The sequence below is a fragment of the Neoarius graeffei genome, chromosome 25 (assembly GCF_027579695.1).
Source record: "Neoarius graeffei isolate fNeoGra1 chromosome 25, fNeoGra1.pri, whole genome shotgun sequence".
Classification (NCBI taxonomy): domain Eukaryota; kingdom Metazoa; phylum Chordata; class Actinopteri; order Siluriformes; family Ariidae; genus Neoarius; species Neoarius graeffei.
In genome coordinates, this window is record NC_083593.1 from 24,220,093 (window position 1) to 24,246,273 (window position 26,181).

At 45.8% G+C, this 26,181-nt stretch overlaps 1 protein-coding gene across 5 annotated transcripts in view; it reads right to left on the reverse strand.

Annotated features, from left to right (window-relative positions):
- Window positions 1-26,181, reverse strand: part of smyd4 (SET and MYND domain containing 4) — an 85,980-nt gene that overhangs the window by 33,799 nt on the left and 26,000 nt on the right. For all 5 annotated transcript variants that reach the window (XM_060909105.1, XM_060909101.1, XM_060909103.1 and 2 more), the window contains exon 2: window positions 17,113-17,257. In XM_060909105.1, the coding sequence (XP_060765088.1) occupies window positions 17,113-17,257 (145 nt within the window). The remainder of the gene's footprint in view (window positions 1-17,112; window positions 17,258-26,181) is intronic.

Consider the following 26,181-nt stretch of genomic DNA (forward strand, 5'->3'; position numbering starts at 1 on the left):
CAAGAGGCTCACTTTGGGCATGGGGATATCATCACCCTGATGTCCTATAATCTGAAGTATTAGCTACATCAGGAAATGCATGGTGAATTTATGACACTTCCTGTTTGCATGGTGAAACATACAAATTTATTGGGTCACTTTTTCAACATGGAAGTGTAGGGACAGTCATAGTCCCTTCTAGAACTACAAATCCCATCAACCAACTTCCGCAATGACCTACGTCATGCCTGGGCGGGATTACCTATGTCACATCCTCCCTGAAGCCATAAGTGGTTTCCGTTCTCTCTCTCGTCACGCAGACACAAAGAGATACCCTGCTCACCAGAACACCCAAGATAAAGACGTCTTTCTTGCAAGAAAAAGAAAGTCAGTGCGCTTTCGTATTTACCTCTGGCCACGGTAAAAATATTGCTTAAGGGCGCCGTTTCACTCATTGAGTTACAACCGGTTTTTATTTGTTCATTATAAAGTAATGTTACGAGTGCAGCGCAAAGCAGTTAATTAAAAAGTTAGAAGCGACCGGATTCCTTCTGACTTAATCGCTGTGCACATTGTTTGATCAGAGACTTTTCCTCATGAACGACGAAGTTCGGACCAAGAAATTCTCTGCGCTTTTCACGGAAGCGACCCACGAGTTTCTGTCAACTCCAGCCTCTTCAGGAGGCCTCTGCATATCCTACACAGAGGCAAAATACTGGAAGCAAGACTGGCATTTTGGGCAAATTAGTCTTAGGAATTAGCTTTATGAAGCAGTGTGAATTTAAACTCAGGACCAGTTTAATTGTGCACACTGTAGACACTCAGAGTGTTAAGTTGATCATTGTTGTTCTATTTTTGTTCTCTCAGTGGTTTAAAATATAAGGTGTTGCATGCTCTTTCTCTATCCTCTCTAACACCTTTAATTTCATTATTACACATATTTTGACCTCATCAAGATTTCAGTGGATTTAGTAATGTTATAAGCTAATGGGTTAGCCATCACGACATATCCTTTTGTCTCCTTAAACCACGAGGTGATCCCCTTTGTCCTTAGACCACGAGGTGATCCTACCCTCCCCCACTTGAGATAACATTCCAAATCTGAGTTAGTTACCGCGCACATTCAAACTCTCTGTCTCCTCCTTCTCATACTGTGCAGTCGCGCACAGGACACACCCCAAGAGCTCAGGTGCTCACGTAGTAGTAAGGAGAAAATCTCTCCTCCCCTCTCTGCCTCCCCTCACACACACACACACACACACACACACACACACACACACACACACACACACACCTCAGATAAGATTCCAATCACTCTCACACATCACTCTCTCACACACACCGTCTATGCTTGCTTTTATATATCTGCTGACTTTATTGAATGTACATCATTGTTATAATAAATTCAATTAATTTGTTAAACTGTGTCTGTGTTGCTACTATATACTGGAAGTCACACAATCTCAAAGAACTCCAAATTGCCTTCAGTGTGCTATTGGCTGTAGTGTTTATGTACTACGGTAAGTAATACATTATTGCTGCATCAGTAGTGGTCATAATAATTTGGAATATACCATAATCTAGCTGTTTGGTAATTTATTATTAAACACAAAAATTAATGGTATTATTAATGAGACTGATTCAATGAGACTGATCATGTAAGACCAATAGCACCCACATATTTATTGGTGCCCCGCGTGAGGCGATTGGTTTGTTGACTTCTTGAATATTGTTCCAACAACAGATAAATTATCAGTTTGATTAAGCAACTGCCAAGGTATATCCCCAGGTGTGTTAAACGGTTAACAGTAGCGTGATGACCATATCACAAAATACTAATAACCTATTAATAACTTAGGATAAGAGATAGCATTTCCAAACAAAAACAAACTTTATTAATTAATTAATTACGAAGTTAATATTAATTAATAATTAATAAATCAATAAATTAACTAATTAATTAATTACCTAATATCCAACCTAAGCAAAATGGCATCCCCTCGTGTCTCAGAGACTGAGGACTACGCTCAAGACATGTCTGCGATGACATCAAAGAGAGACCTCATTCACTGCTCTGCCTCCAAAAGAGCAAACATTAGGAAAAATGAGTAAGGGTGAATGCCAAATTAACATAGATAACTCAATACAACATATGAGAGATCCAAAAATAACTATTAGTGTTCAAGAAGCACTAGGTAGGCTATTCCTGTTACACTTCCAAGATACTGATTTAGAAATCAGATACCTCCGCGGAGCGGTTGAAAGGCTGACCACCAGCAACACCGAGCTGACAGCCAATAACAATGATTTATATAGGGAGCGTGAGCTCTTGAAAAACTCCCTTGATAATTGGGCCAAAAGGCTAGAGAAAGCCGAAAAGGCTGCTAAGAGGGCTGCCAAGGAGCAGACCCCCCCAAGAAGGGCGCGAGGTAGAGGTCTGCACAGGTCGGATTTTTCAGTCCCGCTCCCGCCCGCATTGTGCAGTCCCGCTCCCACCCGTGCCCGCAAAGAATTATGATTTTCAGTCCCGCTCCCGCCTGCCATATTGTGTCCCGCTCCCGCCCGCAAATCCCGCATGATGCAGACGTTCGCGCTATTTCTCAGGAAAGTTCTTGTCTTGACACAGCGTGCTAACTAGTGCTGTCAAGCAATTAAAATATTTAATCGCGAATCGCACATTTTTATCACATGAGAAACCATTGTAATTCTCTGATCAGCATAAAAAAGTGAATGGGCTTGTTTTGTACCAATGTTTTTTTTTTTATTGCAAAGCAGAGCTAGTAAGAGAAGTGAATTGATTTACTGCTTGAGTTAGTCTACAACTCTAATCAGAGAGACAGGTTACACAGTGACAGTAGGCTTGACTCAATGCTATCCCAGAAATCCTTCCTGTCATATGCAAATTTGGCCACCTCTGATTGGACAGCCAAATTTGCATATTACAGGAAGGATTTCTGGGATAGCATTGAGTCAAGCCTATCGTCACTTTGTAACCTGTCTCTCTGATTAGAGTTGTAGACTAACGCAAGCAGTAAATCACTTCACTCATGGTTCTCTTGCTAGCTGGGTGTGAACTGCGAGTCATTAGAGTGATCAAAGGCAAATTTAAGATGCCATTCCTCACTCAATCTGGCAATCTGACTCTCTGCAAATTTAGGCATCTTAAAATGTTTTTATTAATGCCAAATAAAATATCCAGCACAAATTATATATGATAGACATAAATTAATAATTTATAAATTTTATTTCAAACACGTTTTTAGTTAGCGGGACTGCAGCTTATCACCGCTCCCGCCCGCGCCGTATATGTGCACTCCCGCGTGCAGATGTGCACTTCCGGTCCCGCCCACACCCGCAATGAGCTTTCAAAATTTGTCCCGCACCGCACTGCTTTGCGGCGGGTCCCGCGAGTCCTCCGCGGGAGTGCAGGGCTCTAGCGCGAGGGGCGTGAAAGACCCCCAGCAATGCGCCGAAGCTCAGAGCGGGAAGAGGCGTTCAAATTGGACACCGTGGATTACCTGGTCAAGGACCAGACATCCCGCCAAGCTCCATCAACTCGCTACACGACTCCTTCGTCGTTTAGCCAGGGTGGAGCCATACTGCGCTCATCCCGAGCCCAGACCCATAGCACACTCAGGTCAGTGCGCTACAGTATCCCTGATCCATGTTCGGATGAATCAGACTACGAATCTCGTGCGAAACGGGAACGATACCAGAGTAGCTCAGATAGTGAGTACTCAGGAGAGCCAAGGAGGCCGCACAAGGACGTGCACCAAACCCTTCGCATGCGGCAAATTGACCTACTTGCCAAAGATGTTGAGCGATTCGATCCTGATAAAAGAACAAATGTAAATGATTTGCGAGAAATTGACCGATGCCTGATGGACTTGCCGAAAGCCACAACGCGACAGAAACTTAAACTGATCTGGAAGACCTCCAGTAGCAGTGTTCATGCCTTTTTAGAGACACTACCCCCTGATGTTCGCGATAGCTATTCGAAACTTCGCAATTACATGAGGGAAGAGTATGCGCCGTACACGGATGAAACCTCCGCAACATTGTGTGCAATACAAATTAAACAGAAACGGTCTGAGGCGCCTCATGAATATTATAGACTGCTACGTATTGCCCATTTCCAGGGTAGTAGCGCACCAGGCTTGGAAGATAGAGGCTTTAAATCCCTCTTCTTACATAACCTCCACCCAAGCGTGCGGACTCAAGTCACACTAACGTGTTGACAAGGTTTCTACTCGATGAGGGAAATTAGGCAACTAGCCCAAATGACCTGGGAGACCATTGTCAAAACCACAGACAGAAACGATGATGAACCCAGGGTCCTTAGTCTCCAGGGTGCAGACAGGCCCCCGCTAGCCTTAGGAGGTGAAGCTCCAAAAGGGGGACCCACCTGGAGAAATCCCGGTCCGAACCGCCCCTTGCCGAGCCATCACCAGGGTGAGTGGAAGAATCGCCAAGGTAAGGCCAGGAGAGACCGAGGGCAAGGCCACAGTGACCATGGCAACCGCTCACCATATGAAAAGGGTCATAAGGAACAAGGCGGTTGGCAGCAGGATCGTCATCCCCGCTCTGGCCAGAGATGGCAGGGGCACTCCGACCGTAGCTCTCCATGTAGGGGTAGAGGTGACCGACACAGTGACTCAGACCAACCTGGTGAGTTCCACTCAGAGCTGGATTCTTTGAAAGCCCAGTTGGCTGAGATTAAAGAACTGTTACAAGAGAGGTCAGACCCCTCAACAGATAAAACAAAAGAGCCCAAGAAAGATGACAAAGGCTACCCGCTGGCATGACTAGGCCAGGAACCACGAGTACATCTCGTGAAATGGGGAGGAGATCCCTGTGAAACAGCAGGCAATGGTCAGGATGTAGGGCCCCCCGGTGGTGAAGGCAAACACACAAAACGCACCTCTCATGTGCGCTAAAGTCTTCACCACCACCTCTCAGACACAGCTCTCACAAGGTGACCCAATCCCAACCAAGCCCTGCAATATAAACTTGGTCAGCTTCACACAAAACAAAACCCCACAGCCATTGGATCCCACAAAACATGCACAAGCCCGTTGCGATGAGATTGGTGCAGACACCGACCAACCAAGCGCCATGGGAGACCAAATTTCCGATGAACTTCAGTTCATGTCTTCGTACACCGAGTCTGGTGTCGAAACACCAGACATCGCGATTCCCCCTAGTGGCCACAATTCTTTGGGAAACCACACCTCTTTCCTTTGTTCACTGAGTAACTCAACCTCAGCTATGTACTGCCCTATCCTATCAGGTGAAGTGCGAGTCAATGGGAGCACAGTCCTCAAAGCAGCTATGATGCTTTGGTCGGAGAAATCAGCCATCAGCCAGACTTTGTTTGACACACTGTGTCAAAGCCATTCCTGCCCCATACTCGTGCAGAAAAGCCCCCCTCTATCCATCGACTCAGACAAAGGCACACATTTCACTGCTGGTGTAATGGCTGCACTGTGGAACATATTAGGCATTGAGGCGAAATTCCATATCGCGTACCACCCTCAATCCTCTGGTCAGGTTGAAGAAGCCAATCAAACCATTGTGAGCATGCCGCGGAAGTATGTCACCCACCATGGTAAAGATTGGGATGTGAAACTTCACTTGGTGCTAATGGCCATTAGGTCCACCCCTCATCGCACCACTGGAGTTACACCCTTTGAGATGATGACTGGGCGGGAGATGGTTCTCCCACAGCATCTCCTGCACAGACCAGAGGACATGAGTGTCGCAACTGCATACACCGCACATCGATATGTCGCCAACCTACAACGCCACCTACAGGCAACCTTTGCATGGTCCCAAAAGAACCTCGAAACAAGCGTAAAAGGACAAAAGGCCTACTACGACCGAATCTCAAAGAAGTTCCTACCATACTGGTCGGGACCTTTCGATCGTGGGAAAACTGTTCCCCGTCGCGTATCGCATTAGGACATCCAGGCCTAATCAAACGCCCTCATATCGATGAGTCCATAGTAATCAAATCAAGCCTTTTGAACAGTCCTCACTCCAAAAGGGGGGTGGATGACAGTTAGGCCCATCCTGTCCACCTAGCTTGTACGCCTCACTCACCCATAAGCGTACGCTAACATTCCCAGTCACATTTACCACAATACCACTGTGCATGCCGTAGACAAGTTGGCCGAAATAATCAAGAGCAAGATCAAATACGTCCGGGTAGTAAGGGATTTGATGCAAGACCTGCTTAGAAAAGTTAGCAGCTCAATCAGTACCCTGAGTAGTGGTAAAATCCCACCGTATCTGATACCCCTTAGCATGGTAGATAAAATACTAAAATCCGCTACTACTAATAATGTGTATTCATCGCAAATACACCTGGCCTATAGTCTTGGCAGTGCTATTCCCATTTTTGTGAATCCACAAGACTTAGAGAGATAGGATTCATGCTGAACCTACCCATCATTGAGAAAAACAACATATATAGACTCAAGTCTGTCCTCAACGTGGGGTTCTGGAAAAACAATGTCCGTATACGCATACAGACACCACCCATGGTAGCATTCCATGATAACCCCTCTGTCTACTTTATTCCCAACCTAGAGATGTGCACCTCCACTAAAGACATCCACTGGGTCTGCCCAAGCAACCCATTCATTAGAGACACTACAGATCGCCTGTGTGGTTTGAGGGCAAAAGCGCCCGAACAAAAGTGTGTAGGTCAAATGTCCGCAAAGGACGAGAATATGGAAACTAGAGTAGAGAGAGCTGGTAATCGGTGGGTTGTTAACACTCCAAAAAGTGAAGTCTTGATGTCATACGATCAGCACGACACAGCCACCAGAATGAAAATCCCAAACCAAACGGTGTTCCTTAGTGTACCACAGGGAGCCACCATTCATGTAGGTGATATCACCCTACACCATCTTAGTACTGACAGGTACGATTCTGAGATTGAAATGATAGACACATTTCAAGGTTATGATCTTGAGATCAATAACACCCTCCAACAGCAACTACTGATTGAAAGGACCAAAACGGTGAAATTTAGTTTAGGCCAGACTGGAATTTCAACTATGGTCTCCCGCAACCAGATCAGAGAGTCATCTGATCTAGGATCTACCATAAGTCTGATTGCTTTGGGATGTCTTCTCAGTGGCTGGGTCTTAACCGCTGGCATCGCATACATGCTACACAAATACATAACACTACACCCCAAGCTGGATAAGATGGTCTGCGTCCCTGACAGCTTTAGCCGCAGTAGCGCACGCTTTCTGGCCAGACCACCCGCTGCTATTACCTTTCCAGAAGATTAGGCTTGCTAACCCAAGCATTAATACTTCTTTTCTTTCCCTCATTCCTTCTCTTTTCTTGTTTTTATGTGTAGGAAATGAAGTATATATGAGGTGTTTAATTTTTTTTTTTTTTTATAGATGTGATTCTGACCTAGTTAGATAGAGTGATTATATGCCCAAATGCATATAAAATCACTGATTATATGCCCAAATGCCTCTGCCTCCAACTATCTTACTAGGACTCATGAGTTTACACAGGTCTCTCAGGACACCATGGATTGTACAGAGAAAAGCCACCTCAAGGACTATGGACATGTGGACTGTACTGTACTGTGCTCTCAGTGCTACGACTCCGTCATACCCCTGAGACCAAAAGGGGAAATGTAGGGACAGTCACAGTCCCTTCTAGAACTACAAATCCCATCAACCAACTTCCACGATGACCTACGTCACGCCTGGGCGGGATTACCTACGTCACATCCTCCCTGAAGCCATAAGTGGCTCAACCACACTTCCGTTCTCTCTCTCTCGTCACACAGACACAAAGACACCCTGCTCACCAGAACACCCAAGATAAAGACGTCTTTCTTGCAAGAAAGTCAGCGCGCTTTCGTATTTACCTCTGGCCACGGTAAAAATATTGCTTCAGTGCGCCGTTTCACTCATTTTGAGTTACAACCGGTTTTTATTTGTTCATTATAAGTAACGTTACGAATGCAGCCCAAAGCAGTTAATTAAAAGTTAGAAGCGACTGGATTCCTTCTGACTTAATCGCTGTGCACATTGTTTGATCAGAGACTTTCTCACGAACGACGAAGTTCGGACCAAGAAATTCTCTGCGCTTTTCACGGAAGCGACCCACGAGTTTCTGTGAACTCCAGCCTCTTCAGGACACCTCTGCATATCCTACACAGAGGCAAAATACTGGAAGTAAGACTGGCATTTTGGGCAAATTAGTCTTAGGAATTAGCTTTATGAAGTAGTGTGAATTTAAACTCAGGACCAGTTTAATTGTGCACACTGTAGACACTCAGAGTGTTAAGTTGATCATTGTTGTTCTATTTTTGTTCTCTCAGTGGTTTAAAATATGTGTTGCATGCTCTTTCTCTATCCTCTCTAACACCTTTAATTTCATTATTACACATATTTTGACCTCATCAAGATTCCAGTGGATTTAGTAATGTTATAAGCTAGTGGGTTAGCCATCACGACATATCCCTTTGTCTCCTTAAACCACGAGGTGATCCCCTTTGTCCTTAGACCACGAGGTGATCCTACCCTCCCCCACTTGAGATAACATTCCAAATCTGAGTTAGTTACCATGCACATTCAAACTGTTTCCTCCTTCTCATAGTGCGCAGTCGCACACGGGACACACCCCAAGAGCTCAGGTGCTCGCGTAGTAATAAGGAGAAAATCTCTCCTCCCCTCCCTGCCTCGCACCCCTCCCTCTCTCTCCCCTCACACACACACCTCAGATAAGATTCCAATCACTCTCCCACATCACTCTCACACAGTCTATGCTTGCTTATACATATGCTGACTTTATTGAATGTACATTGTTATAATAAATTCAATTAATTTGTTCAACTGTGTCTGTGTTGCTACTATATACTGGAAGTCACACAATCTCAAAGAACTCCAAATTGCCTTCAGTGTGCTATTGGCTGTAGTGTTTATGTACTACGGTAAGTAATACATTATTGCTGCATCAGTAGTGGTCATAATAATTTGGAATATACCATAATCTAGCTGTTTGGTAATTTATTATTAAACACCAAAATTAATGGTATTATTAATGAGACTGATTCAATGAGACTGATCACACAAGACCAATAGCACCCACAGAAGATATCACAAATCCTGTCACAAGTCAACTGGCTAAAACAATGTCCGTTTCAGTTTTATCATTATCTTGGGGCGCACCCCCCACACACACACACACTTGAGATGGATAGGTGAAACTATATACCAGGCAGAAATCTCAATGATATGTGGGGGCTCTATGGAGTCCCCTGGACACACCTGGGGTCAAGCCTCCGTCCCTGAATAGCAGTGGCCAGGACTGATGAGAGTACCAAATTTCATGAGTCAAAAGTATTTAGGCAACGGAATAAATACTGTCCAGGCCCAAATGGTGGCACTTCACCAGAGAGTCAAATTGGGCATGTGGATATCAGAACCATCAGGTCCTATAATCTGAATTTTTAGCCATATCAGGCAATGCACAGTGAGTTTGTGACAATTCCGGTTTGTGTTGTGTAACAAATTTATTGGTTCACCATTTTAACATCTTGCAACACCTCAAATCCCTTTGCAATTTAACATCAGCAACATCTTAACATGGCATACCAAATATGGCATGAAGCCAACAAACCACCTAGGAGGAGTTTGTTAAAGCATAACATGTCAAAACGCACGAAACCAAAAATTTCACTTCCTGTTGACTATGGCTGATGCAATGTATATTGCAATTTTGTTTGTCTCAGGGCACTCCACACACCTACCAAATTTGACATGGATAGGTGAAACTATATACCGGGCAGAAGTCTGAATGACATATGGGGGCATTATGGAGTCCCCCAGACACATTTGGGGTCAAGCCCCTATTGCTGAGTAACGGCACGGATGACTGACGTGTGTACCAAATTTCATGAGTTTCCAAATATGTACAAGGTGTCAAATCCATTTTTGAACTAGATGGTGCCATGGAGTTTATGAAGCCCACCTAGACTGATTTACCATAGAAACTCAAATTACATCAGAGGACAAATACATGTGCAAAATTTCATGAGTTTTTAGCCATCATAAGCCCCTCAAAACAGCATGGGGAAATTTCAAAATCCCACATTCCATCCAATGTGGCTGACTTCCTGTTGGGAGTAGTCAAATACAACTAAGTGAAATTTGTCCTGCATCACAAGAGTATCGATCGCAACTTCATCTCAACCATAGCTCGTTTTCAGGGAGCTATACAGTTCCGGGACCATGCCCAGTGTAACTTTAATTTTACACACATTTGATCAGTGTGCCAAAATTCGTGAGTTTGAGCATCGCAAGTGCCTCAAAAACAAGTTTTTCCATGAAGACGACAACTACCGAAAATAATAGGGCTTTGCACCTTGGTTCTCAGGCCCTAAAAATAAATAAACAAAACAATAGGGCTTTGCACCTACGGTGCAGGCCATAGACCTGCATTTCTGTGCTCAGGCCTGAATTATCCTCTCTTTTATATATATATCTTGTATATATATTCTTTAAGAAGGATATATAAGGGAGGAAACCACACGTACTTCAAAAAAAAAAAAGTTTGCAATTCCTTTATAAACAGCCTTAGATTAGATCATATGTTGCTGAATTGGTCCATAAATGGCCACAGCAACAAGGTAGGCTTGACTATTGATTTTGTTGCCCTTTACTGTCGCTTGATTCATAAAGGGCCACAAAAATAGAGTAATTAAACCCTCCAACACACATGTATAACTAGCATTAATCTTATGCCTAATCCCTCTCTGAATGTTCGATTTTATTATAATTTTGCACATAGAATTAATCATCTACCCCATTAGTTAATACTTGAGTTCACCACGTCTGTCTATTAGTCTGTTTGTATTTCATGGATGTATGCAAGTTTATATGGGATAATGGGATTTGTTTATTGATTGTGCTCAATTTAAAGGGGAACTGAAGGCAATTTATCAATTCTCTCGCTCATTTCATAAAATGTAGGAATGCATTTCTGACAGCCATTTTGTCACTGCTACAGCAAGTTATGAGTGTTCGAAGTATGCTTATGTAATACATTAGTCCATGTGTCAAAGCAATGGCCGTAAACGAGATTCGTTGAGACCTGTGTGAGACTTCATAGGATAGAAGTAAAACCTACAGCGGAAATCAAAGTGACCAACATCTGCCAACATTGTCAAAAGACGTGCGCGCCCTCCTTCGAATGCTGACATAATCAAGCCGGAAGTTTTCCGTGTCCGAAATCGCTCCCTACTCACTATATAGGGCACTATATAGTGGGGACGCCATTTTGTAGTGCTGTCCGAAACCTTAGTGAGGATTATGAGGAAAATGCACTCAGTATAATATGTATTTATTTTGAAAACCTACCAGCTGCCTGATCTGGTACATTTTAATTGTGACAGTAACGATGTAAATACCAGCGCAACAGACTAGTCCTTATCCTGTCTTCTTTCCAACTCTTAGTTGGTTCGAAGTCGTATGGAATAATTTCCATGTCATGTACGCAAGGGAGGTGGCTGTATGTGCAGAAGTATACAGTAATAAAGTGCAGAATATATATTATATAAAAACACACAGACAATATATTACACATGCAAACAATCCAAAACGGCAGGCTAGATCAAAAATGAGAATACAGGCAAAAGGGTCAGTCGAGGCACAAACAGTACATCAAAGGCTAAGCGAGTACAAGAACGAGGAACATGTATGAGGATCGTGAAACAGGAAATCAAGACAATGGGTAGAAAGACTTGGTAATGTGTATCATAATACTTCACGATGCAAATGCATCAGCACAGTCCTTAAATAGGCAAACATATAGCTCCTGAATGGAGCTCAGGTGCGCCTTGTTCTTGGCGCGCGTGCTGAAGTCCACTTGGTGGGCGCAGCCCGAGGCACGCCTTCAGCTGGATGCGTTACAGCACGCAGGACTGGACACTCCATCACTGATGAAGCTGGCAAATCTTGAAATTAATCTAAATTGGAATGATATGGCGATCTGGCTGCTGTGTAAACAGTTTTCAAAAATGGTGGTGCCGACACTTCATGTTTGAAGTCTCGTGAAGATTGCGCGGATAAGCAACACCTGTCGTGGACCATACGAACTACAGTCAACATGGCTAAAAACCAAAAAGGCTGAGAAGTTTAATATAATATGCCAATACAAGCCACAATATAAGGTTAATAAAACTGAAAATGTAATTGAATAACACGTTAAGAAATAAAGCAAGTTTAAAAATGACTTCAGTTCCCCTTTAATTTGCCTTTTAAACTTTTTAAAACTTAAATGTTTTAAATTTAAAAATAAAAACCCAAAGCATGTCGTTCAGATGTAGCAGATTTTAATTTAAAAAAAAAAAAAGAGGCCGGATTTTTGATCCATTATAGCCCAAAGTCAGTAGGGAGTGCCAGATCTGGTCCAGTGGACAAAGACATGCAAGTGGGCTTTCTGCCAGGTAACAGCGGTTGTGTGTGTGGGTCCGCTGTTGCATTTTTCTGACTTTTTCCTCCAGGCAGAGAGCTGAATATTCCTTTCAATTTTTGTGCATACAGATTGTGTGTGATAAATTAAGTCTTGCCTTGAAAATTACTGACTAGTAGGCACCAGCCACACAAATGGCCACAGATTTTTTTTTTTAAATTACAAAATCTAAATTTTTTGCTCCTGGGTTGTAAGCCTCCGTTTCTAATTGCTTATACTGCAAAAGTACAGAAAATGGTCATTGTTCCTGCTCAAATGCGCTTTTGTAACCAGGACACTGGTACAGGGCTCGAAATTAACTTTTTTTCTTTGTGTCCCCCAGTGGTCCCGAATTCTGTGTTGTATTGTCCCGAATGGAAGCAATAGTGTCCCCATTTTTTTCCTCTCGGAAATAACCAGTGGTTAATATTATCATATGAAGTTACTATTATATTTGTAACTATGCGATTTTGAACCCTTTATATCATTTTTACAATAAGTCACAAGACACAAGCGACACATGTCCTATACATCATCTACTTCAAAATTACAGTTATTGCATTTTCAGTTTATTAAACTTTGGCGATCTCACTGTATGAATAGATACCCGTTTATTTAAAGGGGCCAACTAGCTCATTCAGAAAATGTTTCAACTCCCTACATCTGCAGTACACTTTAGCTGAAAATAAGACCCCTTTTATGTTCATTTCATCTACTTATACCTTGAATATCTGTTGGCACTTATAAGGCCAACTTATAATTTTCACCATTACCGTTATCCATTTTTATGAACTTTCCGTTATCCATTTTATGAACTTTCGCTGCCGAAACGTGGGTGCAAATGTTAGCAACATCAACATAGTGCCAGGTCCTAGCCTAGTTGTGCTGCTGACTGACTAAACTTTCTGAACTAGAAAGACACCAAGAAAACTCACTTATTCTGTTGAACGGTATCTTCCGTCAATATCATCCACATCATTCCTGTTGTATTTTATAACGTGTCTAACAGTGTTCATTAAGTTCATTCAGTTGCTAGCGTTGCCTGCAGACCAGGCGATGATACTTTGGATCCTGAAGGTCCCGGAGACGTTATGTCTGGGCTTTCAGTTTCTTCCCCGCGGTCGGTCCGCTTCAACCACTTAAGCATTTTTGTTCTGGCAAGAGTCGGCGCAGCGTGTGCGGTAGTAATTCCATTCCAAGTCCATATAATGCGGACTCCGGCCGAAGATTCTAGAACAGAATGCGCTGCTCTGTAGCCTACGGATACAGGTGCATCGAAAGTGTAGCTACTATGTATTTTTCGCTGTTCACGTTTTAAAATTAAAATTGACAAATTAGGTGAATGTCTACGTATGTGTTACGGCTTTGTAAATAATATTAATGTAGAACTTTTTTTCTAGATCTATTTTTTTTCCATTGTCCCGGGATTGTCCCAGATATGATAATTTTGTGTCCCGATGACATTTTTTATGGTCCCCGGGACGTCGGGACACCGTTAGTTTCGAGCGCTGCACTGGTATTTTGAAACTTGTCTATTTTTGTTAAGAAAAAGAGCAAATCTACATCTTTTCATTCACAAAATTAGAAGGGGAGAAAAAAAGGTAAATTCAAAAATGTGGGTTTTTTTCTGAACCCAGAAGCAATTACAACAGCACATTACTAGACACCTTGTAGTATGAAAAATATGGCTGGGAGGCCATCGAAGACTCCAAAATGGTGCATTTCATCTGGGCCTCCAAGGAGGTTGTACCCTTTTCCCTACCATCTTGGTCATTGGGACAGTAGAGACACTAAGGCACACAACCAAAGGCAAGGACAGGCCACAGCAGACAGACTTCACTGTGGGTAAGAACAATGGCAAGTGGGAGCCACTTGGCTTCATTTGGCTGAATTTGATGTGCAGTGGTGGCATCAGCAACTTGGTTTCCTAAGTTGCTGATGCCACCACTGAACATCAAATTCAGCCAAATGAAGCATCTGTCATAGCTCTTGATGAGGAATTGGCAATCTTCAAGACTTCTTTCCTAAGCTGTCTGAGGCAAAAGTCAAACCCAGCATCCTCGTTGGACTACAGATAAGCAAGATACTGGAGTGAAAGGAATTCCCCAAGTAGCTCACAACAAAGGGGAAAGCAGCTTGGAACAGCTTTGGTCACAGTGGAAAGAGGCAGTACAGCTACCTTCACAGAAATTTTGGTGCAATTGTGTGTGAATTTCAAACCAAAACTTGCTAGACCACTAAAGACCTCACCCTCAGGGTCTCCAAGAGGTTCTGTGTAATTCACCTTTAGGTGGGGCTATAGGGGAGAGCTGGGTAAGATGAGCCAGGGGGTAAGATGAGCCACCCCTTGTTTCTAAGAAACAGTAAACAAATGTGACCATGTGACCACATTCAAAGGGGGCCGGGACCATTTACTTACACTTGTGGAGAGGAGCACCACATGTCAAACTAGGTGAGGGACATTTATAAAAATGTGTTTTTGTGCTTTCTAAGTCAATTCCATGTTTGTCCACAGTGAAGATGATTTAGAGAAGACAAAAGTAGAATAATATTTAGACACATTAGGGTTAAGTTAGTGGCTTTCTAAGCTATGATATGAATGCTAATAAAAATAATTTTGATTAGCCTAATCCCCTTTATTAGCATTTTTCTACAAAATGGTGGCCATGGGGTAAGATGAGCCATTAGATGTGGGGCAAGTTGAGCCACTGGCTCAACTTACCCCATTGGTGGCTGAGCTTACCCAATATGGATGACACTTAAGTTTTCACATTTACTGGTCATATATGACAACATACACATACATACATATATATATATATATATATATATATATATATATATATGACATCAGATGAGGAAGACCAGTTGTTAGATGTGGGGGATTATGTTGTGGCAAAATACACGGGGAAGAAGAAAGTGCATTTCTTCATTGGCCAGATAATCAAATTGGATGTCTTCGAAATAGAGGCAAGATTTCTCAAAAGAAGCCGGTCATGCCATGGCTCTGCAAGAAAGCCAACCTTTGTCTTCAAAGAGAAAGATGAGGCTGTCCTGTCAAGACAGGATATTGTGAAAAAATTGCCCCGCCCCTTTACTGTTGGGGGGACAGCACGGAGGGAGAGGCAAATGGTGTTCCCTTGCCATTTGAACGCTTGGAACATTGAATAATGATGAAATGATTGAATGATTGATGGAATGATTGCTGCATGTTTTAGCAATGTTTTAACCTACTGAAAGAAATAAGATTCTTTTGGCACTGTTCTAATGTTTTAGTAATTTCTATAATATAGTATATCTCTCCCTCTCTAACCATCCCTCTTTCTATCTATCTACGCATATCTCTCTCTCTATCCATCTATCTATCCCTCCCTATCCCATCTCGTTCTATCACCTCTCTCTTCATCTCCCCTTCTCTATGCAACGGCCCTATCCCCCACTTGATTGACTTGACTTGATTCATTGATTGCATTTCTAATAATAAAAGTTGTTTACTTTGTTAACCTAACATGTTTTGTGTTGGCTCAATTTACCCCACACAGTGGGGTAATTTTTCCACTGTGAATATTTATTGTGTAATGGTGCAAAGTGTGAGAGAGAGAGAGAGAGAGAGAGAGAGAGAGAGAGAGAGAGAGAGAGAGAATAGCCCTTAGGGCAGAGTCAATCCCGCCAGCAAAAATAGGGGAAAAAAAAAAAAGGAGCGATCTCACCTCTTCAGATGTTGGTTTAAGTCCGACAATACAGTCCTCAAAAAGGGCGTTGAAGAATAAAGTAATCCATCAACGTGTAGCATTCAATTTATTCCGGACCATTAAAGAATTCTGGAGGATATCAGAATGTTGGCATACCGGCTTCCATCTACCCCCGTTCATTCCTCTTTCCGCGTCTCCATTCAAAAAACGAGCACGTGATTTAAAGGGACTATATCCATAGAATAGGGAGTGAGAAAGGTGTGCGCGTGTGACAGTGACAGGGATAGTCACTGTGCGCATGCACAGTTATGCGCATGCGGCTACTTCTATTGTTCTGGTGTCTCCGATGGGACCGTCTTACAGCGCACCTAGAGGTGTGGCATGTGTATTGTATCGTTTTCAGCAAGCGTTGCGTTGCCATATGGACCTGAAATTTAACTGATCCGTTGCCCATGTGGACGCGATGTTTAAAAAAAAAAAATCTCGTTGCCGTTGTCATGTGGATGTAGCCTAATTTGATGGCTAAATCACCAAACAGGAAGTGAAGGTATATCTCAGCAACACTTTCATATTTTGACATTAAACTTGTCACATATTTACACATCATGAGCTGAAGCTAGGAAACAAAATTGAACATTGTTTGCAAGTTGGGAAAGCTAGTTTAAATAAAAAAAAAAAAAGATCATAGTCCAAACGATTTCTTCCTTCGTTACTAAGGGGTGGGGACAAAGTGTTCGGCCCCCTTAATTGCTGGTTTCATTGTATTTATTATTCCTTCAATCAAATATCGGAACTCTGCTTTGTTTTTAGTATTATTTGTGGTCTACAGCCACTGTAAATTTGGGAGAGGGGAAATCACAAGATCATGGACATACTCACATGATGTGCAAGTGTGAAGCCTTCACCATGAAGTGCTCACAACACTCTCAAACAGAAAATCAGTCCTTACCAAAGTGTAATATAGGGCAGCAGAACTGTAGTCCTTCTCTTTAAAGCTCAGATTCCCTTGTTCCCTAAATCTGGCTGCACATTCAGAAGATTTCTTCACAGAATACTTCTCAGATATCTTGGACAAAGCTTCAAGATCCTCTGGCCTATAAATGAAAGGATGCATGATTAACTAAGAGAAATCAATTAATTAGTAAAGACATTATACCAAAAACAAATCTGAATGCATAATTTTTTTTCCTAAATCAAACATACCACAACCTGCTTTAATTCTCACATCTAATTGGTCAGAAGGTATGGATTCATTATACGTATGCACACAACTCCGACAGTAGTTCCAGTGCTGTAACATAGGTGGTAAGTTTAGGTTAATCTGCTCATTCTAATATATTACTGTTTCTATAGTAACAAGTTGTACATTAGGACTTCGTATTGATTGACTACCATACAAGGCCAATAATGCTCAGATTAAGAAAAACATGCTTAAAAAAAAAACTCATTTTAATCACTAAAGAGTCTCAGGTGTCAGCTGAGATTGCACAGATCAGTACAGATGCATTGATAAATGAATGCCAGGATCAGAAGTATTAAGTTGACAAATTTATCAAATTATTTATTAATCAGATTATATAATTATTATTATTTATAATCAGATGAGAGCGCCTACAGGGAGGAGGTGGCTCAGCTGGCCTCCTGGTGCCAGGAAAATAACCTCTCCTTGAATGCTGAGAAGACCAAGGAGATGATTATTGACCCGAGGAAGAGGAGGAGAAACCAGCACACCTCACTGCACATCAACGGGACACAGGTGGAGAGGGTGAAAACGTTTAAATTCCTCGGAACTCACATCAGTGAGGATCTCACCTGGACACACAACACACAGCACACCATCAAGAAGGCTCAACAGAGACTCTTCTTCCTGAGGAAGCTGAGGAAATTTGGACTGTCCACCAAACTCCTCAGCAACTTCTACAGGTGCACAGTGGAGAGCATCCTGACAAATTCCATCACTGTGTGGTACGGGAACTGCACAACTCGGGACAGAAAGGCTCTCCAGCGTGTCATTAAAATGGCACAGTTCATCTGTGGAGCTGTCCTCCCCCTACTACAGGACATTTACAACACCCGGGTCACAAAAAGGGCACAGAGCATCATCAGGGACCAAACACACCCACAACACATACCCCTTTTCCACCAAATCAGTTCCAGGGCTGGTTCGGGGCCAGTGCTGGTTCACAACTCGTTCAACTTGCGAGCCAGCTGAGAACCAGTTTGCTTTTCCATAGCTCGCTGTGCTAAGGGGAGACATGTAATTACATCGCTGTATATGTCAGTTACGTCGCTACGTTTGCATAAACCTTGGTGCAAATATCGAAGCAAAAACAACACAGAAGAAGCAGCAGCAGCAACAACAATAATAATGGATGACTTCGCGTTTGTACAGCTGCTGCTTCTCATCGCTTAAAAATGGCGATCTTTCGCGGTCTTGTTATTGTTGTTGGTCTTAACAACTCCGCCCCCCCCCCCCCCCCCCCCCCGACATAAGCAGTTCTTTCCTCTGGCCCAGCAGAGAGTTGGTGGTAGCCTGGAACCGGTTTTTCTGGCCCCAGAGCCAGTTCTTTGTCAGTGGAAACAGAAAACCCGGTTCCAAACTAAGCACTGGCCCCGAACCAGCCCTGGAACTGCTTTGGTGGAAAAGGGGCAACAGACTATTCACGCTCCTACCATCTGGCAGACGCTACAGGAGTGTGAAAGCAAGGACTACTAGATTGAAACAGTTTTTACCCCAGGCCATCAGGCTTTTGAACCACGGATTATAATCACCATCTACCTCTATATTTCCATCAGGCTTTGAACTACGGATTATATTAGCAATTTTGCACAAGACATTGCACAGTATATCAACCTCTATGTTTGCCTCTCCTTTTTTTTTTTAAATGTTATCTTCATTTTTCACTCTACCTTTATATTTGCATTCCATATGCACTTTATATTTCATTATCTCATCTCATTATCTCTAGCCGCTTTATCCTTCTACAGGGTCGCAGGCAAGCTGGAGCCTATCCCAGCTGACTACGGGCGAAAGGCGGGGTACACCCTGGACAAGTCGCCAGGTCATCACAGGGCTGACACATAGATACAGACAACCATTCACACTCACATTCATACCTACGGTCAATTTAGAGTCACCAGTTAACCTAACCTGCATGTCTTTGGACTGTGGGGGAAACCGGAGCACCCGGAGGAAACCCACGCGGACACGGGGAGAACATGCAAACTCCGCACAGAAAGGCCCTCGAACCCAGGACCTTCTTGCTGTGAGGCGACAGCACTAACCACTACACCACCGTGCCGCCATATTTCATTATATAATATATATTTTTCTTTTTATATTGGTAAGCGTAGTTTGGTCAGGCAGTTGCAAAATAAATTTCATTACCCAATAATACACCGCTGTGTCTGTTATTGTGTATATGACAAAAATCTTGAATACTGCATTGTGGCAGCGGGGGCGTGGTCAAGCGCTGGTCTGTGACAGGAGGGCGGAGCCAGGGAAGGTGAGTGGCAGAATCGCTACACCTGACGGTAGTTAACCTGCGTCGTGTGTGTTTGCCCAGTAACCGCTCCCTATTTAAGCAGGCAGAGAGAGAGCAGAGGGAGCGCAACCCGGGACCAGAGCAGTGTGCGTGTGTGTGCATGTGGGCTTACACGGCATTTAAAACTGAAAAGTTGTTTAATAAATAGCCTTCTCTGCCTCTAAGCGTTGTCCTGCCGTCCTCTATGCTCCACCCACACTTTGCAAGCGCTACAGTGGTGCCGAAACCCGGGAAAAGGTGGAGCACCAACTTTGCAGCCCCATGGAATCCTCCCCGTTCGCGGACTTGGTCCACGCCCTTGCCACGGCTCAGCAGAGCCAGCACCAGGCACTCGTCACGCTCCGAAAGGAGCAGGAGCGACGCTTCGAAGCCCTGGTGCTGGCCCAGCGGGAAGATCGAGAGGCGTTCCGGCATCTCCTCGCATCGGCGGGGTCCGCCAGCGCCCCGGCCGCGGGCCCGTCTCCCCTCACCGTGACCAAGATGGGCCCGCAGGACGACCCCCAGCGCGTTTATCACCTTGTTCAAGCAGATCGCCGAAGCCTCGGGGTGGCCGATGGAGCAGCACGCAGCGCGCCTCCTCCCCCTCCTCCTCCCCCTCCTGACAGCTCCCCGCCGACCGCCGGCTGGCCTACGCTGACCTTCGCCGGGCCGTCCTCCAGCGCGTGGGGCGCACGCCCGAACAACAGCACCAGCGCTTCCGCGCGCTGCGGATGGAGGAAGTCGGCCGGCCATTCACGTTCGGCCAGCAGCTCCGGGACGCCTGCTGGCGGTGGCTGAGGGCCAACGATCGCGACGCCGAGGGAATCATCGATCAGGTGGTGCTGGAGCAAGTCATCGCCCACTTACCAGCCGGAACCACGGAGTGGGTCCAGTGCCACCGCCCGGCATCGCTGGATCAGGCCGTAGGACTGGAGGAGGATCATTTGGCAGCTGTTCTGGCGGCAGGACGGCTGACGACGCCGCCTCTTCTCTCCTCTTCTCTCTCTTTCTCCCCCCCTTCTGTGTCCCGTCTTCGCCCCATTCCCCCACTGCGGAGGCGGGGGCCGGCTCCACCCCAGCCGGCCCGCCGCACCCGTGGTGCCCTCCCGTCTCTCCCTTCTGTGTCTGTCTCTCCCCCCCCTAAGGTGAGTGAGCCCCAGAACACAGCTGCAGAGGGAAGGCCCGGGCCGGTTTGCTGGCGCTGCAGGGAACCAGGCCACCTGCAGCAACAGTGCGCAGCTATGGAGGTGGGGGCGGTGGTGCGGATCCCCGACGCGCCAGAAGCTGCCCTCGATCGGGCCGGAGCGTATCGCATACCGGTGAGTGTACAAGGGGCTACATATCAGGCGTTGGTGGATTCGGGTTGCAATCAGACCTCGATCCGCCAAAGCCTGGTGCAAGACGAGGCATTGGGGGGAGCACAGGGGGTGAAGGTGTTGTGTGTGCACGGGCATGTTCACAGATACCCGTTGGTGTCGGTCCACATATATTTCAGAGGGGAAAAATCTATAGTGAAGGCGGTGGTTAATCCTCGCCTTACCCACTCTTTGATTTTGGGGACTGATTGGCCGGGATTTCAGGGTTTAATGGCACGCCTAGTAAAGAGTGGGTCCTGCCGGTTGACAGGGGAGGGTCCCGGTGTCGCTTTGGCTGGAGCTGCGGTCGCAGAGCCGTCTACATCATCTCCGCGACAGAGTGAGGAGCCGCCGGCTCCTCCTCTTTCTATTGGGGAATCCCTCGCAGATTTCCCACTAGAACAATCGCGAGACGAGACTCTGCGACACGCGTTTGACCAAGTGAGAGTAATCAATGGTCAAACGCTCCAGCCGAACGCCACCCCGTCCTTCCCCTATTTTTCCATTTTGAAGGATAGATTATATCGAGTGACGCAGGACACTCAGACGAAAGAGCGAGTCACCCAGTTATTAATTCCAAAGAGCCGCCGGGAATTGGTATTCCAGGCGGCTCACTTTAATCCCATGGCTGGACACCTCGGGCAGGATAAGACACTAGCCCGAATAATGGCCCAATTTTATTGGCCGGGGACTCGCGGCGACGTCCGTAAGTGGTGTACGGCGTGCCGCGAATGCCAGTTAGTAAATCCAGCGGCCATTCCAAAAGCGTCCTTGCGCCCCCTACCATTAATCGAGACCCCGTTCGAAAGAATTGGGATGGATCTCGTCGGGCCATTAGATCGGTCGACACGAGGATACCGCTTTATATTGGTTCTGGTGGACTATGCAACGCGATACCTGGAAGCGGTGCCTCTTCGCAATATCTCAGCACGCAGTATTGCAGAGGCTCTCTTCCACGTCATCTCCCGGGTTGGAATCCCGAAAGAGATTCTGACTGACCAAGGCACCTCGTTTATGTCATGAACACTGAGTGAACTGTATGGGCTACTGGGTATTAAGCCGATCCGCACCAGCGTTTATCACCCACAAACGGACGGTTTAGTTGAACGGTTCAATCGCACCCTCAAGAATATTATCAAAAAATTCGTAAGTGAGGACGCACGTAACTGGGATAAGTGGCTCGAACCCTTGTTATTTGCAGTGCGAGAGGTCCCCCAAGCCTCCACGGGGTTCTCCCCGTTTGAATTATTATATGGGTGTAAGCCGCGCAGCATCTTAGATGTACTGCGGGAAAATTGGGAGGAGGGACCTTCACAGAGCAAAAACGAAATTCAGTACGTCATGGACCTGCGCGCAAAACTCCACACGCTCACCCACCTAACTCAGGAGAATTAGTGGCAGGCCCAGGAACGGCAAGCCTGCCTGTACAACAAGGGCACGCGCCTTAGAGAGTTCACTCTGGGAGATAAGGTACTCGTCCTGTTGCCCACGTCGAGCTCCAAATTAATCGCCAAGTGGCAAGGACCCTTTGAGGTCACACGGCGAGTCGGGGACGTCGACTATGAGGTTAGGCGAACGGACAGGGAGGGGGCACTACAGATCTACCACCTCAATCTGCTGAAACTCTGGAACGAGGAGGTCCCCGTGGCGTTGGTGTCGGTAGTTCCGGAGAAGGCGGAGCTGGGGTCAGAGGTTCAAAAAGGGACATTGGCATCACGTACCTCTCCGGTCCCCTGTGGAGACCACCTCTCCCCGACCCAACTCACGGAGGTCGCCCAGTTGCAGGCCGAGTTTTCGGATGTGTTCTCGCCCCTGCCCAGTCGCACTAACCTCATAGAACACCACATAGAGATGCCCCCGGGGGTGGTAGTGCATAGCCGCCCTTATAGACTACCCGAACACAAAAAAAAGGTGGTTTGGGAAGAACTTCAGGCCATGCTCGAAATGGGCATCGTCGAGGAGTCCCACAGTGACTGGAGCAGCCCGGTGGTCTTGGTTCCCAAGGCCGACGGCTCGGTCCGGTTCTGTGTGGACTATAGAAAAAAAAAAAAAGTCAACGCAGTGTCTAAATTCGACGCGTACCCAACGCCTCGTATTGATGAGCTGCTCAATCGACTAGGCACGGCTTGCTTTTACTCGACACTGGATTTGACGAAGGGATATTGGCAGATCCCCTTGACTCCATTATCCCGGGAGAAAACAGCCTTTTCCACACCGTTCGGCTTACACCAGTTCGTCACACTTCCGTTTGGGCTGTTTGGGGCGCCCGCTACGTAGGGGTGGGCGATATGTATCGTCTGCGATGTCATCGTGAATGTTGTTTTGACTATGTGTAATTTTGCATTATCGAGTTTTTTTAATTAAGCCGCCAAAAATCAATACAGAGCGGAGCAGACCCGGCGCCAGACACGGACTGACGGACGGGCCTTGAATTGCTTTGGGGGGGCACACATTTTATACGCCAAGCCAGGGCAACACAACTGTTTCTAGCAACCCAGGAGAGCAGCACAGACGTGACGAGTTAAATATTCTAAGAAACCTATAAAGCAACCAAAACAACTTTCCAAAATGTATTTTGATGCATTGAGATGCATTGCTCAGCATCTCATCTCATCATCTCTAGCCGCTTTATCCTTCTACAGGGTCGCAGGCAAGCTGGAGCCTATCCCAGCTGACTAAGGGCGAAAGGCGGGGTACACCCTGGACAAGTCGCCAGGTCATCACAGGGCTGACACATAGACACAGACAACCATTCACACTCACATTCACACCTACGGTCAATTTAGAGTCACCAGTTAACCTAACCTGCATGTCTTTGGACTGTGGGAGAAACCGGAGCACCCGGAGGAAACCCACGCGGACACGGGGAGAACATGCAAACTCCACACAGAAAGGCCCTCGCCGGCCCCGGGGCTCGAACCCAGGACCTTCTTGCTGTGAGGCGACAGCGCTAACCACTACACCACCGTGCCGCCCATTGCTCAGCATATTAAAAGTTTGTTTTTTTTTTGCTCCGCTGGCCTCACAACGCACAAAGCTGATTTCGGGTATCTACCGGAAGATGTCGTGATATGATCCCGTCCAGCAATAAAATGTGATTGGCTGAGACAGCTGCTCATTTACCCAGATACCATCTGAAGAAAAAATGCGATTGGTCGGTTGGTTCATTCCATGTCATTAACCCATTGGTTCCCAAGAAATATTAGTCCACGTTTATAGCAATGATCCAGAAATTATTACTAGTGTTTCTGTACTCACGGATAATAATGAATGAACCGATCAGCCGATTTCGAATAGTTTCAATACATTTTAAATTGAGCACATTTTTCTTTATTATTGTTATACTGAAAAACTTTGACTTGTAGTTTACGTTTTTTTTTTTTTGAGGGGGAAAAAAAAAACAAAAAAGAAGAAGCTGTGACGGGCTCCTCCTATCAGGCCAAGTGCGGTCACTCGCCGGCCACTTTCAGGCATCTTTTTCGGATTAGTGAGACCAGACCCTCTGAACATGAATGGGGAGATATCAATACTGGACTCTGTGAAAACTAACGGTCGCGAAGAGCATATGATTGAAATCGCCATGAAAAGTTGATTATACTTGAGTGTTTGGTTGGTTCTCATGACTCAGAAAAAGCTTTAAAATCCACTTTTCTCGTGGATTATTTTGACACTGCGCAGGCGCAGTACTTCTATAACGGCAGGAGAGAGACAGCGGAGCACGAAGCTGCAAGATGATTGGAAAGCTGTTGATTCAGATCGACATATGATTGGTTGTTGGCAGCGGAACAGGCGGGATATTTGCAGACCCGTACTGCCGTCAGAGACGGTTGATTAGAATGTTTGCTGCCGTTACGAACTGTCAATTGAATTATTCATTTTTATTCATTTAAAGTTGTTTAAGAAAATAAATATGGCTTTTCCTTAAATACTTGTGTCACTGCAATGATTCTTTTAGTCATTGTAATTATTGTAATCTTTAAGCAAGTGTTTTTTTTTTTAAATATCGTCAAAATATCGTTAAAATCCTAAAAAATATCGAGATATTTTTTGCCCATATCGCCCACCCCTACCGCTACATTTCAGCGGCTGATGGACCGGGTCCTCCGGCCCCACGCCACCTATGCGGCCGCTTATCTAGACGACATGATCATTTATAGTAATGACTGGCAGCGGCACCTGCAACACCTGAGGGCCGTCCTTAGGTCGCTGAGGCGGGCGGGACTCACTGCCAACCCAAAGAAGTGTGCGATTGGGCGGGTGGAAGTACGGTATCTGGGCTTCCACTTGGGCAACGGGCAGGTGCATCCCCAAATTAATAAGACAGCAGCGATTGCGGCCTGCCCAAGGCCCAAGACCAAAAAGGGGGTGAGACAGTTCCTGGGGCTGGCTGGCTACTATCGTAGGTTTATACCTAATTATTCGGACGTCACCAGCCCGCTGACTGACCTCACTAAAAAGGGGGCGCCAGATCCGGTCCAGTGGACGGAGCAGTGCCAGCGGGCCTTCTCTGAGGTAAAGGCTGCACTGTGTGGGGGGCCACTTTTACACTCCCCTGACTTCTCTCTCCCTTTTATGTTACAGACGGATGCGTCGGACAGAGAGCTGGGGGCCGTTTTGTCCCAGCAGGTGGAGGGGGAGGATTGCCCCATCCTTTACATCAGTCAGAAGCTGTCAGTGCGTGAGGGGCGCTACAGCACGATCGAGAAGGAATGCCTGGCGATAAAGTGGGCGGTCCTCGCCCTCCGTTACTACCTGCTGGGGCGCCCTTTCACCCTCTGTTCGGACCACGCGCCCCTCCAGTGGCTCCACCGCATGAAGGATGCCAACGCGCGGATCACCCGTTGGCATCTGGCACTCCAACCCTTCAACTTCAAGGTGGTCCACAGGCCGGGGGCGCAGATGGTCATGGCGGACTTCCTCTCCCGTCGGGGAGGGGAGTCGGCTGCAGGCCGGACAGGCGCCCGGCCTGAGTCGGGCGGTGGGGGTATGTGGCAGCGGGGGCGTGGTCAAGCGCCGGTCTGTGACAGGAGGGCAGAGCCAGGGAAGGTGAGTGGCAGAATCGCTACACCTGACGGTAGTTAATCTGTGTTTTGTGTGTTTTCCCAGTAACCGCTCCCTATTTAAGGAGGCAGAGAGAGA